This window comes from Brachyistius frenatus, unplaced genomic scaffold, assembly GCF_029030835.1.
Source record: "Brachyistius frenatus isolate BFR_SWC_R1_liver_20210118 unplaced genomic scaffold, ASM2903083v1 Contig_7, whole genome shotgun sequence".
In the NCBI taxonomy this organism is placed as follows: domain Eukaryota; kingdom Metazoa; phylum Chordata; class Actinopteri; family Embiotocidae; genus Brachyistius; species Brachyistius frenatus.
Genome location: NW_027210606.1, coordinates 863498 through 880070, shown reverse-complemented (window position 1 = coordinate 880070; position 16573 = coordinate 863498). Strand labels below are relative to the sequence as shown.

The 16573-nt window shown below is 40.8% G+C and overlaps 1 protein-coding gene across 12 annotated transcripts in view; it reads right to left on the bottom strand.

The window, feature by feature from the left end:
• Window positions 1–16573, bottom strand: part of cacna1ab (calcium channel, voltage-dependent, P/Q type, alpha 1A subunit, b) — a 103693-nt gene that overhangs the window by 63153 nt on the left and 23967 nt on the right. For all 12 annotated transcript variants that reach the window (XM_069689502.1, XM_069689489.1, XM_069689492.1 and 9 more), the window contains exons 9-19: window positions 16156–16248; window positions 14839–15036; window positions 12180–12292; window positions 10887–10999; window positions 9122–9253; window positions 8933–9005; window positions 8150–8270; window positions 7831–7898; window positions 6238–6344; window positions 3430–3583; window positions 449–1044 (exon numbers count right to left, since the gene is read on the bottom strand). In XM_069689502.1, coding sequence (XP_069545603.1) covers window positions 449–1044; window positions 3430–3583; window positions 6238–6344; window positions 7831–7898; window positions 8150–8270; window positions 8933–9005; window positions 9122–9253; window positions 10887–10999; window positions 12180–12292; window positions 14839–15036; window positions 16156–16248 — 1768 coding nt within the window. The remainder of the gene's footprint in view (window positions 1–448; window positions 1045–3429; window positions 3584–6237; window positions 6345–7830; window positions 7899–8149; window positions 8271–8932; window positions 9006–9121; window positions 9254–10886; window positions 11000–12179; window positions 12293–14838; window positions 15037–16155; window positions 16249–16573) is intronic.

Genomic DNA, 16573 nt, shown 5'->3' with positions numbered 1-16573 from the left:
CAGCACGTCAGAATTGTTTTGTTCTAGATGACAACATCTATGATGCTCGGATGCCATGAGTGTTGACGTTCCTCATCAGGACAGTCTGCCCTTCCTGTCTGATCTTTGCAGGTCATGCAGAATGCAAAGCCAAGAATGGCTGGGGCTCAACAATGAGCTTGACATGTCTTTGGCTAAGTCATTATAGGAGTTTAAGAAGCCACGATCACATATTCTGACATAGAAAATGTGCAGAGACAACCTGAAGAGAAACACATTTTGTGGAGTCTGATTCTTGCATAACTTTAGGTGCTACCAATTTGTACTGAGTTACCAGGAAGCCCCGCAGTGGTCATTTATTTACTAGCCAGTGTATCAGGTGATTTCCTGATTTCTTAGACAAATAGAAACTATACTGCTCATCAGATTGTAATTTGCATGGAGAAAAAAAAAAACTTCCTTCACTCACTTTCTGGTGCGATGCCCTCTGCTTCTTTCCTGGTTGCCATGGCGATGTCGTCTTGACTTTCGTCCCTCTCCTTCCTGGCCTTTCTCCCCGTCTCCCTCTGTCCCCCTGGATCGGTGTCTCCTGCCCTCCTCCCCCTCCCTGGCTGCCCTGCGGTGCTGCCTGGACCTCTTGTGCTCGTTGTTCCCCTCGCCCGCCTCGCTGTGGTGGGGGGAAACGCTGCGAGCCTCCCTGCCTTCCCTGTTCCTGTGCCGATGGCCACGATGGCTGCGGTGGCCGTGCCTCTCCTCGCCCTGATGGCCCTCCACACCACCCTCGACGTTGCCCAGGGACGTGCAGCTGAGGCCGTGGTCCATGCGCGTCTCCATCAGCTGGCCCGTCCCTGCGCTGTCTTTCTGACGGTGATGGTGGTGGTAGTGATAGTGGTGGGCGGCACGGCGGCAGTGGTCGATGTCCTGGCACCGGTACTCCTGGTCCAGAGGCAGCTCACCGGGTTGCGTCTTGTTGGTGTTGTTGTTGCGGTTGTCCTGTGGGTTCACCACCAGCGGCCGGTCCAGGTGTGTTTTCATGTCACCACGCCCTTTCCGTGGGTAGGACACCTGAGTCAGGGTAATAGGGCAGCAGATGTGATGAGTGGGTGATGATAACATACATCTTAAAGTGTCTCCTCCTTAACCAAAGAGGCACCTAGCCATAAAGAAGGTTTTGAGATGTGTGCCCCAGTAATTTCTGCTTCCAGCCCCATTCAATGAATTTTGGATTAAAGAACCAAATTATATTTGCAAATTTGACAGCTAAAAACAACATCCAAGTTATTTTGGTTAATCCACAGTCTACACAGCTTTGATGAAAACAGTTAATGTCCTCTGGCTTCTCAAGAATAAGCATATTGTTTCTGGAAAGATTTTGACTTTGAAAACTACAATATTTCAGCACAAATAAAATGTCATTCACTTCTACTGTACTGGACAAGGAGCCAAATTCTCGAAGATGGATAACAGCATCTAAAACTCACAATGGCAAATGCAATATGTCTGTTTGTCATTTAAGGTCACAACTGTATCAATTATGATTCCTTTAAACTTTGATGATATATATTTGGTGAATGTTTAATCATTCACACTACAACACTATCTGGGTTAAGTTCCTCAGCAGAATGGGTTTTAACCACTTTTTTTTTTAATGCCTGGAAAATGAAGCATCCTTTAATCCAAATAATGTTCAGTGAAACAGAACAGCAGAGATGCTTCTGAATGTTCTTGTTAGACATTTACCCTTTGCAGTAATTATGGCGTCTTGTCTGGGCAATCACTTATTGTATGCACATTTTTAAAACATGTAAAAACTCCTCATTAAAATTTCAAGGGGTTAATATGGTTACAATATAATTTTTTATATTTTTCTCTGATGGAATTTTCTGGAGAAAGATGTCTGAATGACATATTTTCCTTGGATGTGTGTTTAAAACTTGTTTACTGAATGACAGCTAAATTGGTGCTGTTGGATCCAGGAACAATTCAATAAATAGAAGAAGCAACATATCAGTAATAAGGAAAATAATAATAATTTCCTCATTGACATTTATTCATGCTTGAAACTTTCGAGGCTGCCAATTTCAAAAAGCAAATGCTCATCAAATCCAGCAAAAACATCACAGTTGCACTTTCATGTTTTGTTGGTTGAAATAGCAGTTTGCTTCAAAGCTTCCTTGCGTCAGTCCATACTGATGGTGCATCAGTTCCCTCGAATAAACCCAGAGTTTACAGGACTTGCTGAAGCGCCCGTCCCGCTCCCTCCCCTGAGCCACACATATACACAGTTCGGCAAACAGTCCACCATCTCCGGCTCCGCATGAACAATTTGAAGCGCAAATTGTCATGAATGTTTCCAGAGCCAGGAAATACCCAAACAGCTCTTGCTGTGAATGTACAGTTTGCCGAGCTGTATCCAGTCGACTCCTGATCGTCTTCTTTTTTTAAGTATGCTGCACTTCGCCCCGCTCCAGTTTTGAGTTCGCTGCCTTCTTTGGGTACAGCTCTGGATTTCTCTGCATGCCCCACTTTAATAATGCATTGCTCCCAAGCACGCAGCTTCAAGCCGTCCCATATAGCAGCAGATAGCGCAATAATAAAACTCTTTCACAGGCTTAAAGGGATATTACTCCCAGGAATTAAAACATCTGTGGAGTACAGCATGACCCAGAATACACAGCGGTCAAAAAGCAGGTCAGGCCTTTGCATTAGTCCAGTGGTTCCACTGCATGTGAAGTTAAATTACTTCTTCAAAACCTTTTTACTTTCACAACAACCAGAAAGCACTGGAAACATGGCAGACATAGTTTTAATATGGAAAAGCAGAGAAATGCCAAAAATAACTGCCCCATTAATTGGAAGCTTTCTCACAAAGGAACCTCATTATTTTTGTCAACCATCAGTGGGGATCAAGTTAAATGATCAAATACATAGAAGTTTATCTCTCTTTCTACACACTAAAGGGAAATTAATCTCAGAATTATTGTTTAACTTAAATTTTTTTTGGAAAAACATAGAACATAAAACAATTGTTAGAGAAAATTGGACAAAACCCTTGTGCTTTTTATAATTAAAATATTCAAATGATAAAATGTTTTTGGATCCTTGTACTGAAGGCATTTTAAATGCAACTGGACACAAAAGATATCTGGACACAAAAGATATCTGAATACATATTGATATGAAATATACTTTAAAATGCATCCAGTGACATCCACTGTTGATTGAGAGCTTTTTTTGGGTGTCATCCAGGAGCGATTTATTTTCTGGGAAATTCATGGGGATTTGTTTCTGCCTCTCAGCTGAACATGGGTGATAATATCCCTTTAAGTGGTTCAAAGAAGCCATTTTTATCACTCTACACACATCACAACAGATATTCACCACATATATCAGTAGTAGATTGCATATATATGTGTATACGTGTGACTTTCGTCGGGGAGAACTCCTCACCTCTTCTCCTTCCCCTCCCACTTTCCAATCCTCTTGCTCCAGCTCATTGTAAAGTGCCTCGCGGCTTGTCATGAGGTTCTGACGGCGAATCTCGCTCGTTCTCTGCTCCCACACTGACTTATTGCCCTTGATGTGGTTCTTCTGCTGCTCCTTACTGTTAGCAGAGCGATGGTTGGGGGGAGGAGAGGGGATTTTGTGGGGTAAGGTTGGAGGAAATGAGGGAATGTGAAGGTTGTAGAAGAGTTAAGTAGAAGAAAGTGAAGGCAGGCGAGACAGGAAGGGAACACAGAGATCATTGGAAGAGTTTGAGGATTGGGGAAAAGAGGGGTAATGTGATGATAAAAGGGTTGACGTAGAGGGAAGAACAGGTGATGAATGAATGTGAGACAGTGAAAGGAGACAAAAGATTAGAGATTTTAGGAAGAAACTACAAGAATCCCATGAAAAATTAGCAGCAACTGTAGCAGAAGTAACTGCATCGTTAAAAAGGGAAAGAAAGAACTCCAGCAAGAATAAGAATAAAACTAATGTGGGAACAGAAGTATGAACAATCGGCACGTTAAATGTGAGACCATGTAACAGTGCATGTGTGAATGAAGGACACATGAACTGTGAGCAATATCAGCACAGCCTGAAGACGAAGAATGAAACACTCTGAGCTGTCTGACATCCAAAGAGCTCTAGTCTCACTCGCAACCGCAACTGTGTTTGTGAGTGCAGGCTAATGTTTATTATCTTTTTTCCCCCCAAAATTATATTTGGAAAAGTGGGATTCATTTTGTACTTGAGAACTGCACTGTGTATTTACCACACCTGAAAATGGGTTTCTCTCTATTTTTAGGCCCTTTTCCTCCATCGTCCTGTTTTTGTTTCTCAGGAAACTCATAATTTGCACAGCCCTCAAACTTTATTATTAGTAATCATCATGAACTGATCCATAAGTTGTTTGTCTGATGTTACTGAAGTTGCCAGATCGTCTGTTAGACACAATCTACACATGCAGTCTCCGCACTACAATTTCAACCCATCTGTCACCACAACCTGGCAACTCACAACCAGATTCAGCTGCTATGTGCAGGCAGGCAGTTGAAATCTGATTGAATTGCTAACTTAGCTGTTGTCAAAATGCCAGCCAGACGACATTCCACCTAAAAAAACTAAAAACACCGGCAAAAATAAGCAGAGATAGAACAGTTTCCATTTATATCTTTTAGTCACCAGGATAGTGATGATGTCTTTCATATAGTCTGTCTGGTTAGTTTTAATATACAACAACAGAAACTCAGAAATAAATTCATATGTGTTTGTCCCACATGTTGAACTGCAGTGTGTCTGTGACAAATTGATGTTGTGTCATAACATTAACATAAAAAGAAAAGAAAAATAAAAGTTCAGTGATTTCTATTTTTAATCCCATATTTTGAAAACTAAATGTTGTCAAATTGCTATCATGGATGCGTGAAGATTGCTGGCTACCACTCAGTTTTGCTGCCAATTGGTACCAGTGATATAGAACCAAATAATCCACCACAAAAAGCACCATCAACATATACATCACCAGCGGCCTATTGTGAATTATTGTAAAGTAGAATTTTAAATATAGAGGTGTTAACTTCCCCAGAGCCTCAGGAAGGTATCTCGATGTGCGATGTCATCCCAAAGTAAAGTATCTTATGGGGCACGAATAGAAGGAGAAACAATGATGCACGTGTGCAGTGAACTTCACAAATGATTGGGTGCAGTGTCGCAGTCTTGTCCCTCTATCTGTCCATCATCTGACATCTTTATGCAGAAGTTATTTAGCCCTAAAAGTTGCTTCATGTATGGTTCTTTTGACCTCTTTAATGAAGAACTGGATAAAGTCTGTGTTTTAGAAGGTGGTGAGTCCAAAACAAATATGTAAGAATGAGAAATGCTCAGAGATCTTTCACTGGTTTTGACCAGAGAGTATCTGTGTGTAGTGTCACTATGTTAGCGATTAATATGTTAGCTACTATTGATGACAATTAGTCTTTGTTCTTTCTATTTGAAAGACATTTCAATAAAGTAACAGCAACATATAAAATCACTGGGCTCCTAACAGTATTAACAGGGAAACTATAAATCTAATTTACAAAATAAATGTGGTATTTAGATTCCACTTCTTACAGAAATGATCCGCACCCCTGTGACAGTGTGTGATTGGGAAGTTGGAGTCTAACTGACGTGTCACTGCAGTGCATCACCACCTGCTTCTAATCTAGCGGTCAATCGGCTTGCCACGGCGACTGAAGAATGTGGTGACTTCTAAAGGAGCAGCGGGTTTATTTGAGCATCATTTTGATGTGTCCTATTGTCAGCGTTAATGCTGCCAGGAGCAGATTTTACAGGCTGTCCGCCTCTCGCTCTTCTTCACTTCACAAAGCCCCGAATCTGTTCCTTTCACTCTCAGAACAATCACTTAATCATGTTTTAGAGGACGAGAATAGGGAATGTGTAATGGTGTGCGCCTGTCTGTGTGTGTGTGTTTGCACTGTGTGTACACGGACGCCTGACAATCATATTTGTTAGGAAAGCCAGCTTGGAGAGAGAAAGTGTGCATGTGTGATTGTGTCTTTTCTGTATGCAGTTTCACCAAAAGGGTGAGTACATGTCTACGAGTGTGTGCGCGCACGTATGTGTGTAAAGATATGAGCGAATGTGTGTGGGGTGAGTTTGTGTCTATGTACAGGATAAAGTGTGTATATTGTTCCTTTGTATGGACTCATGTTTTCCATGAGTGTGGACACATGTCCGTGTGTTGGATCGTATGTCAATGTGTGTACTCACGCAGCAATAGACAGGTTGGCAGCAGACAGCGGGCTGACTTCCGCCACCTCCTTTGCTTTCTGAAGAGCTGTTTTCTGATTGGCCGCTTCCTCCTGTTCCTCCTCATCCTAATGGAGAAGACCAGTCATCTGCTCTTAGTTTAAGAGTTAACGCATGACTTAGACAAGAATAAATCAGTTTATTATAAAAAATAGTGAGGTCAGAGCAGAAAATCAAGACAAAAAGACATCAAGTTAGTTTTTTAGCCTCCTAGAAACAGAGGAAAGTCATACATTTTAAAAACAATTTTTTTTTTATAAAATTGGCTTCATTAGATTGTTTTCCCTTTTTTGCTGTGGCAGGAAACCCAGATGAAACCAAAACAATGAGCTAAAAGAGATGTCAAATATCTGAGGAATGGGTTTGTCACTTTGGGCGAAACGTTTTATGTGACATGCAGTCATCTGGGGCCTCATTTATAAAACATTGAATGGGATCCATACTAAAAGTGTAAGTGTGAAAAAGAATATTCAGATTTGTAAAACCGTGTGCAGGCACACCTGCGCACAATGTTTCCTTTATAAATCACAATCCACATGTAAATCTGTGGACGTAGATCAGCCTCACTTCCTGCCTTCAACATGCCCACATTCAACCATAAATGGTCAATGCAAAGCACATTATAAAGCTTGATACATATAAAATTAGCCACGTGTATCAGTGGTTCTTTGGTTAATCGTGTGAATAAAGGAGAGGAAAACCCAGAAATTAAATTTTTCCGACACAAAACTCGACATGTTTGTGGATGAGGAGGAGGATATGAAGCTCATATTTGTTCGGTGGTCACAGCTGTGGGGTCAAAAACAAAATAAAATGCAGCGAGTGGTAACGTGTTGCTGCTGCAGTGATAGAAATTCCACCACAATGTCTCCATGACGACGCGCTCTGTGCGCCTGCGAGCGCAGTGGAAACACTTTTACACACAACAACTGCATTAAATCATATGTGCAAAATATGAGAAAAAACTTCAAAACTGATGCTCTGTTCTGCAGTTCTTTAACCTGATGCTGTTTGATGTTATCTTGGATTTTTACAAAGGATGATGATTAGTTTGCAATGCGAATGTGGTGAAAAGGAACGTGTTGGAGTGACAGCGCGTATCATATAATGAGCAGAATTAAATGTGAGATATAGATTTGCTTCTATCATTTACAGTTCAAAGCTGCTTATGAAATAAATATAGGTCATGTGCAAAAATGACCCTGCTGGTTAGAATGTTAATGATAAAGTGGAACCACGTGAAGTGAGATTAAATGTAAGAGGCTTCGTTGTACATATTAAATTGTGTCACATATAATTTCTGGAATCTGGCTTCAATTCACCACCTCACCGTCTGTGTCGCCGATGTTCCCCGTCTCCAAAACGTTTGCCTACAGGTGCAAACTATTTCCCATCAAATTTGTTTTAATAAATCCCAATTTTTGCCTTTGTCAGGCCCTGTTTTGTGCGTACGCAACAGTTATAAATGAGGCCCCTGATCCTCCATCTAGAGAAATGTTTGGTCCAGCTTTACAGCGACAAACTGAACTGCCCTCTTCTGGAGTGATCCTGTACCTTGGTGAGCTCCTGGGCGTTGGCCAGATTGTCGACAGCGATGGCCAAGAAGACATTCAGCAGCGTGTCTGTGGTGGCACAAGTTAAGGTCCAATATTGATGATAGGACAACTAGAGATGAAGTTGATGATTTCTCAGGAAGAACAGAGTGGAGAGGAGAACAGAGATGATCATCTACATTTTATCACAATCGTTACATTCAAAGACTAAGCTCCTGCATATGAGAAAAAAAATGATATGTCTGTGTGTTTGTGCTTAGTATATTTTATATACAGGCATATTTCACATTTGAGTACATGTGAGTGTGAAGGAAGGATACAGTTTCCAAAGAGAGTGAGGACGATGAAAAAGATGGAGAAGACCATCCCTTTGTCATTAACTCCTCCCTGTGACTTGATGCCATCGTACATCACCATGTTCCAGTCCTCTCCTGTCAGGATCTACAGAGAGGGCGTTCAGGGATTATAAAAGACATCTGGAATTTTGTGTTTTTTATTTAGAAAACAGGAACAAAGCTGATGTGAAACAAATAAAAGGAGAAAGGTATGACTTGCTGTCATATTTGCTACATACGTTGTGTCATTTCACTACTTTATTACTTTTTTGGTAATGAAGGAAGAAATGACTTTTTCTTAACTTCTTAACATGAAGTTTAAGTCTAACAATTTTTTTCCATGTGTGCCAACATATTATTAAAGTAAAAATGTGTTAAATTCATAATCTTCTTTTTTAAAACGGACTTTGATGAGAATCCAAAAGGACAAACACTCATCATATCACTCTTTGGAAATGAGGCTGTTCTTGTGTGACTGTGTGATTGAGAAGTTGAGTCTTATTGATGTGTCACTGCAGTCCATAACCACCTGCTGATAATCTAGCGGCCAAAGGCTTGGCTTGCCACAGCGACTGAGGACTTCTAAAAGAGCAGTGGGTTTAAAAAATACCCCCCCCCCCCAAAAGAAACAACAACAACTAATGATCGAGAGATAGTTCTGCATTTAGGAATATTGACTGTTTGTCCTTCATGTTTGGCCAAATCACATCAATAATGATCTTTTATTATGTAGAACTATAAACACATGTATAACTGTCTCTGTCCTACCTGAAACACTGTCATGATCGCTGCTGCAAAAGTGTCAAAGTTCGTTGGTGGAGTTCCACCTTCAAAGTTGAATCTGAGGAGAAAAAAAGAAAATGGAAACATGCTTACACTCACATACACAGATCAACACAGGAATAACAATTCAATACTGAAAAATGAGCTTGTTTTTAAGCTTGATTTGATACTGACTGTCCTCCAAACAGCTGCATCCCCAGCAAGGCAAAGACCACAATGAAGAGGAAGAGGAGGAAGAGCAAACTGACAATGGACTTCATAGAGTTTAGTAGAGAAACCACCAGGTTTCGAAGAGGAGCCCAGTACCTAAAGAGGAGGGAGACACGTGTAAGAAGAAGACGAACAAAGGAAGGAAGGGGGAAGAGTGGGAAAGAATAACAAAGGCAGAGAAGATCAGAGAGTGAAGTAAGGGAGAGTAAGAGAGAGGAAGGGCGGAGAGGAGGACAATGATGGGAGAGAGGAAGTAGGAAGAGAAACATTAAGATCGATTTTAAAAATGTGTATTCGAACCACAACTATCTTTGTGGATATACTGCTCTGACTAAAAACAGCAACTATGTGCAAAATAGATTTCCAAACCACATTTATTGCACCAAACACCTACATATTTTAAGATCATTTCATCACAGTTTCTAGAACAGTAAACCTCATTAAACCAGAGCAGAGCCTGCTGATGCATGTTCAAATGTAACTATTTTCAGGCTGACAGTAAGATAGTAAATGTAACACAGTATAACATATTGTCCTGTTACTGTATAATCCAGGTAATGAACCCTTAAATTCCAGAGGAAATCATCCCAAAACCACATTTTGATCCCATTATTTGAACATTACATCACCAGGCAGGCCCACTCAGATTTGAAGATCTTCTTCAAATGAGATCTGTCCGATTGAGCAGCGTCGTGACGAGCAGGGAACTTAACACTCAAACAAAACACAATGATGCGCAGGAGCCAAAACCAATTAAAATCTCTCCTGAAGAGAGCGTCAAACAATTGTCAACGTGCCAAACCATCAAAACTGTTTAGATGTGAGGGCAGTACAAAGATTTTCTATTTGAAACACCAACATCTCTTTCATACCAGCACCACAAACTCAGTCTCTCATCCTGATCCTCCTCCTCCTCCTCATCATCATCGGCTCATTTGTGCTGCAGTGAGCTGATCGAAGGAGACGCATATGTAAGAGCAGTGGTGGAAGAAGTATTCAGGTCCTTTATTTAAAGTAAAGTACTAATACACTGTGAAAACACTTCACTACAAGTTAAAGTTATGCTTTCAAAATCTTACTTTAGAAAAAGTATGTAAAAATGATCCGTAAAATATACTTACAGTATCACAAGTAAATTATACACCTGACAGTAAAGGTTCCTTGCCAGTGTTTTGCTATTATACAAGATGTTTTTGGATTAATGGATTAATATTACTGTATTGATGTGCATTTTAGTGCTGTAGTTATTTAAGGTGTGGCTATTGTGACGGGTTTACTGTTGGTATAGTCTAATCATCTTCTGTATGATTATCTAATGTTTGTATCATCTGTTCTTTAAGAACCACGTAACTCGAAGATATCAACAAGCTCTGAATTTTGCAGCTGATCCAGGTGAGTTTAAAAAAAAAAAGTTGATCTATCTTAAAAAGTAGCAGAATGTTCTCAACCCATAAAAGTTTGTATAAAATTATAATTCAAAATCTCCAAATTTTGAGATTGATGGTTTTATCTTGACAGCGAGGGTATGAAAATCTGTAATATTAAAAAAAAAAGAATCACTTAAACTTACAGACAAATTTAGTGGAATATAAAGTACAATATTGGGAAATATAAAGTTGTATAAGATGGAAATACCTCAGATTTGTACTTAAGCACAGTACGAGAGTAAATGTGCACAGTTATGTTCCAGCACTGTGTAAGAGGGTGTGTGAGAGGACGAGAGACTTACTTTGTGACTTTGAAGATTCGAAGCAGTCGCAGAGCTCGCAGCACACTGATCCCGAAGGATGTGCCTGGTTTAATGGTGGCCCACACAACCTCGAAGATACTACCCACAATGACCTGCGCACGCACACACACACACACACACACACACACACACACACACACACACACACACACACACACACACACACACACACACACACACACACACACACACACACACACACACACACACACACACACACAATGCAATATGATCTGGGTGAGTACATTAAGCACTTATTATAGACTCATTTTGTTGTTAGCTTTGCAGCAGCAACAGCAGGGACAGGCTGCTACAACCATGCTGACGTTAGTTACACTTTTGCAAAAATATAATCTAGCATATAGGTTACTAATTGTAATTATGTAGTAATTTGTTTTGGAGACGAATGTAAACAATAACAAAGATTAACCAGACAGAAAAAAAACCTGTTTGACAGTCCTCTCTGGTCAAAAGCTTCAAATGGGCTTCACTTCAAAAGATACCTCTGTTGCACCTGTCACCACTACCAGTGATGTCATGGTGTACTGATACACCCTGCACGACACCTCGACATCAGCAACAGGATGAGAAATTAGTCAGAAAGGATTTTGAGTGAATGTTTTGGATACTGCTCCTCGGGATTAAAACATTACAAAAGGTTATTTGACATTTGTATTTCAATCTCCAGCAACAACTAATGTTTAAAAAGGTCCTGAAGCCATATATGTTTTTGAAATTAGTACGACACATTTTCTGTTGATTTTTGATGAGTAATCATTAATGTAAATCAAACTGAAAAAAGGTAAAAAAAACAAACAACACACTTCGTAGGACCAGACCACCATACTAGTGTATCCAGACTCTCTGGCCTCTCACTGTGAGCTGACTGAACACAGTATTGCATGGAGTCACTATACCATGCAGCAGGTACAGTAATATGAAATAACCTGCCAATAAAGTCTCAGCAGCCATTTCAGCATGACAAATGAATGAACAGCTCGTGCACATTTTGTGGAAAGTACATTTGTGACAAAATCAGAACGGAATCTGTTCTGTGTTATTTGTTGCACGACAACATGAGAACAATCTACTTCTCAAATCTGTTGATTAAATGGACTGTTGGATTTTACAACAAAACCTAATAATTATGAGCACAATTCTTTTTTTTTGTTTTGTCTCACTTGGTCTCAGTGTGTGTGTGTGTGTGTGTGTGTGTGTGTGTGTGTGTGTGTGTGTGTGTGTGTGTGTGTGTGTGCGTGCTTGCTTGCTCACCACACAGTCGAAGCAGTTGAATGAGGAGTGGAAGTAGGGCTGGATGCCCAGACCATACATCTTGATCAGCATCTCCGACATGAACAAACCGAGGAAGATAAACTCTGCATAGACTGGATGGAGGGAAGAGGAAGAGAGAGAAAGGGATTATGGAGAGGGAAGGCAAGGATGAAGGAAACAGAAGGGATTCCAGACAAAGTGAGGGCAGGGATGAGGAGATGGAGTGATATGAATGTGTGGACAGAGGAAGGTGAAAATGAAAGAGAGTGAGGTCACGGAGAGAAAAAAAAGAGAGGTTGAGAGGAACGAAATCAGATAAAAAGATGGAGAGAAAGAGGGAGAAGGCTTGAGAGTGTGTGAGAGAGACTAAGATGAGTGGAAGTCAATAGTAGTGCGAGCCCAATGGTGGATGACAGTCTGGTGATGAATGGACTCCATCAGCAACTATAGCTTCATATGCTAATGACACTGGACACCAGCCAGGGACAACAAACTGATTCTACCGAGGGCTCTGTGTGTGTGTGTGTGTGTGTGTGTGTGTGTGTGTGTGTGTGTGTGTGTGTGTGTGTGTGTGTGTGTGTGTGTGTGTGTGTGTGTGTGTGTGTGTGTGTGTGTGTGTGTGTGTCAGGTCATATCAGAAGTAGCAAGTCTGCATCTAAAACTACAATAAAAAATGAAACATTGTGGGTCGACACATAGAATGTGAATTATAGCATTAATAGAGTAGTTTTTACTTTTTGAAAAAGCTTTTTTTGAACCTGGTTAATAAACTCTTTCTTTGGACTGAATTTTCATGGGTTACATTTGCAGTTAATGAACCACAAAAAAAAAAACATAGACATGATGTTTATTCTCTTCTATTTCAATCCCCAAAAGTATATATCCTTGCAGGTCTCCCTTTAAAGCTGCCACCAGCAGTTATCATAATGTATAAAAATGATCAAGCCTTGATATGTGTAACTAGTATCTAACATGTAAAAGAAACCACCGCATGCTCCAGAAATTAATGATGGACAAGATACTGTTAACGGTTAATAGAGAAAACACTGTGTTTCTGCTGTGTAATGGAGATAAAATTGTAAATGCTTTGTTTGCATGTGTAGGAGGAAACAGTAGATCTGAAGTGTAAAAAGATGATTCAGGATGGGACGAGGTGAGAGTAGGCAGCAGCGGTGATTAAACTGAAAAGTGTTCTATAAGACCAGTGAAATGCGGAACACGTGGCTTCAGATGTTGGAGGTGTGAGTGTTCAGTTCGGTATCTTATGGGTAAAGTCATGTCACTACTACCAAGTGACATGCATGTGACCCAAATACACTCAATAAAAATATAAAGACAACACTTTTGTTTTCGCTTCCATTTTTATGAGCTGTTTCCTGTGCACACAAAAAGGTTTTTTTTTTTTTTTCAAATTTGGTTTACAAATGTGTAAACCAGGCCACTCTAAAATGTGCAGTTTTATCTTGAATTTTGCTGTTGTTTGTTTTTGCAGTGTCGGAAAAAAATTCACATACGGCTACAAAAAGGCATTTTTTTTTTCATAACATTCACATCAGCAACCCGCTCACCCACACGGCTCCACTCGCAAGGTCTGCCATCTGCCAATACAGCGTAAACTGGGATTCATCTGTGACGAGATCACTTCTCAAAAGTGCCAAACTCCATCGGAGGTGAGCGTTTGCCCACTCAAGTCAGTCATGACGACAAACTGCTGTCAGGTCAAGACCCCAGTGAGGATGACGAGCACTCAGTTTCTGACAGTTTGTGCAGAAATTATTTGTTTGTGCGAAGCAACTGTCGCATCAGCTGTCTGGGTGGCCGGCGTCAGGCGATCGTACAGATGAAGCCGCCGGATGTGACGGTACTGGGCTGGGGTGGTTACACCTGGTCTACGGTTGGGAGGCCGTTTGGATGTACTGCCAGACTGACGTTGGAGGAGACTTTTGGGAGTTTAATGAACATTCATCTCATGGGCAACGGCTGTGGTGGACATTCCCGCAGTCAGCATGCCAACTGCACGGCCTCAAAACTGGTGACATCTGTGGCATTGTGTATGCGTGATAAAACCGCATATTTTAGAGTGACCTTTTGTTGTGACCAGTCCAAGACACACTTTTGTAATAATAATGCTGTTTAATGTGCCACACCTGTAAGGTGGTTCACAGAATTGAACCCAAATCTCTCAGAAAAATATCATGGGTTTGCTCCATCCATCCGCCGCCCTACCTACCTTCACCACTTTTGTGCTTCAACAAACGACCTCCCTCTTCTTCCCTGCTCATACATTTATGTACTTTTTACACCTCGACGAGACTGCATGGTATCCTCTAGTGGACTGACGAGTATATTACACTCTTTGGCGAGACACCAGGCCAACAGATTCTGTTGTTAGTCTGTGTATGTTTACAGTTAGAAAAATACCACTCTAATAATTTTGTCGTCAAGGATTGCATTTGCCCCGTCAGCAACTTTTTAGGTCCCGGACCTACAACCCAGAAATCATACCTGGAGCTGGGCTCATGTGGTCATGAATCAGGTAAAGTTCCTGAGTTTCCCAAAAGGTTCCTGGAAAGGCTGATGGAACAGTGTTGTGTGCTCACACGTATGTTACATGTACTGTTTAATATGTCATATTCAGCGTCGTAATGTATTTACTCACAGAGGAAGTCGGAGAGCACCTCAGGCTGGTTGTAATGCACTGCGGCCACACACATGGTGTTGAGGCCCACCAGGCAGAGCACCGTCCAATAGAAAGCCTGCGTCTTCACTATCTTGCGGATGAAGAATCGCATCCGCCGCTCATTCTTGCTGTAGTTGGATCCGTCTATACCGTTCTTTAAACTGGAGCGTGCAAAACCTGAGGGGGACAAAGGAGACGTGTGTTTGACTGATTTCATTTTTTTTTTCTCTCTCTTCTCTTTAGGACCCATAACAACCCCATATTTAAAAAAAAAAAAAATGCAGCTATTTTACACCCCACGTCTTTTCCCCTTGCTTTTCAAATACTGTATACACTTTTCAAAGTAATTGATCTGCTAATCATTTCCACTCTTTTGCCAGGAAAGAGCAGCATGTCAGCAGCACCGTGGGTCACCGGAAACATTTCTCTTATAACTGGCCCTGTTAAATCACAAGTTTGAAAGACCTAACTTCACCTGACATCCTCACATCTAACTGCCCTTCATACCACATCCTGGGTGAGTCAAGTCGATGGCCACGCCCACCCTATATACCCGTATGACCCCCCCCTCCCCCTCTTCTGGCCTGCAGAACCTCTTTTCCCTCCAAACAACCAGAACAAACAGAAGCTCTGTGAGTGAAAACGGACCTTTAATTCTATCTGCTACATCATTTTATTATTTGGTTAACATTTCCAGTGTGTTTTATGTTTGCTAAATGTCTGTATTATGACTTAAGTTTACTATGTGTGGCTACCTTTTAAGAGGATAGAAATGCCAAGTTAGTGGATGCGTTAATGATGTAAGTCAATCATTGTTACTTTTATAAACTCATTCAGCAATTTGTTAATGCTGACATTTGATTTGATATTTAATGTATTTATTTTGTCTTTATGTTTTTGATACGGCCTTTCATGTTAAGAAAAAAAAATCATCCGTTGATCTGTTAATCCTGAAATGGAACAAAAAAAAAAAAAGGTGCTGGAACAGTTTTTAAATCCAGTGTTTCAATGTGCACACGAAAGTAGACGTCCAGAGAACCAACACCTCCAACTTCAATATATTTTTGGTCCAGTGTTATATTATGTATGTTTTTTTTCTCTAATTTACAATTCTGACCCAAGACTTCCAAAACACCTGCTATCCTATTGTTTCCTGCCACCGATGTCCTTACAGTCAACAAGCCCGGAAAACAAGTTCTCACCTAATACAGGACTTAAAATACAAACTTAAATTACTTGTGTGAGTAAACTTTGACAAAAGCCCCCATATGTTTCCATCCATCTGTTTTTTCTTACCCACTGCATCTCCCATGTTGTCCTCTCCTTCCTCAGGGTTCAGCAGCTCTGTCTTGTTGTTTTTGGTTTTGATGGTTGGCCTTCGCCGCGAACCTAGCGAGAGAGAGAGAAAGGAATTGTTTCTTCATCTGTCTATCTCTCAGATGCGCTCACTCTGCCCACGGAGTCTGTCACTTTTACACATGTAAATGAGCAACTCTAGAATCGCCAGGCATTGTTAGCTAAAACATTGCTAAGACTCGTGGCATGCCAGCCCACCAGAATTGTGCTTTCAGATCTTTGTTCATATTTTGTCTCACACTCTAGGAGCAAAAGTTGAATATATGCTGTGAATCACTGTGTTTGAACAAATCTTATTGTGACACAAACTGCCTTTGAGAGAGCTCTGGTGACTCAATCAATTCCCCTGTTTTATTAA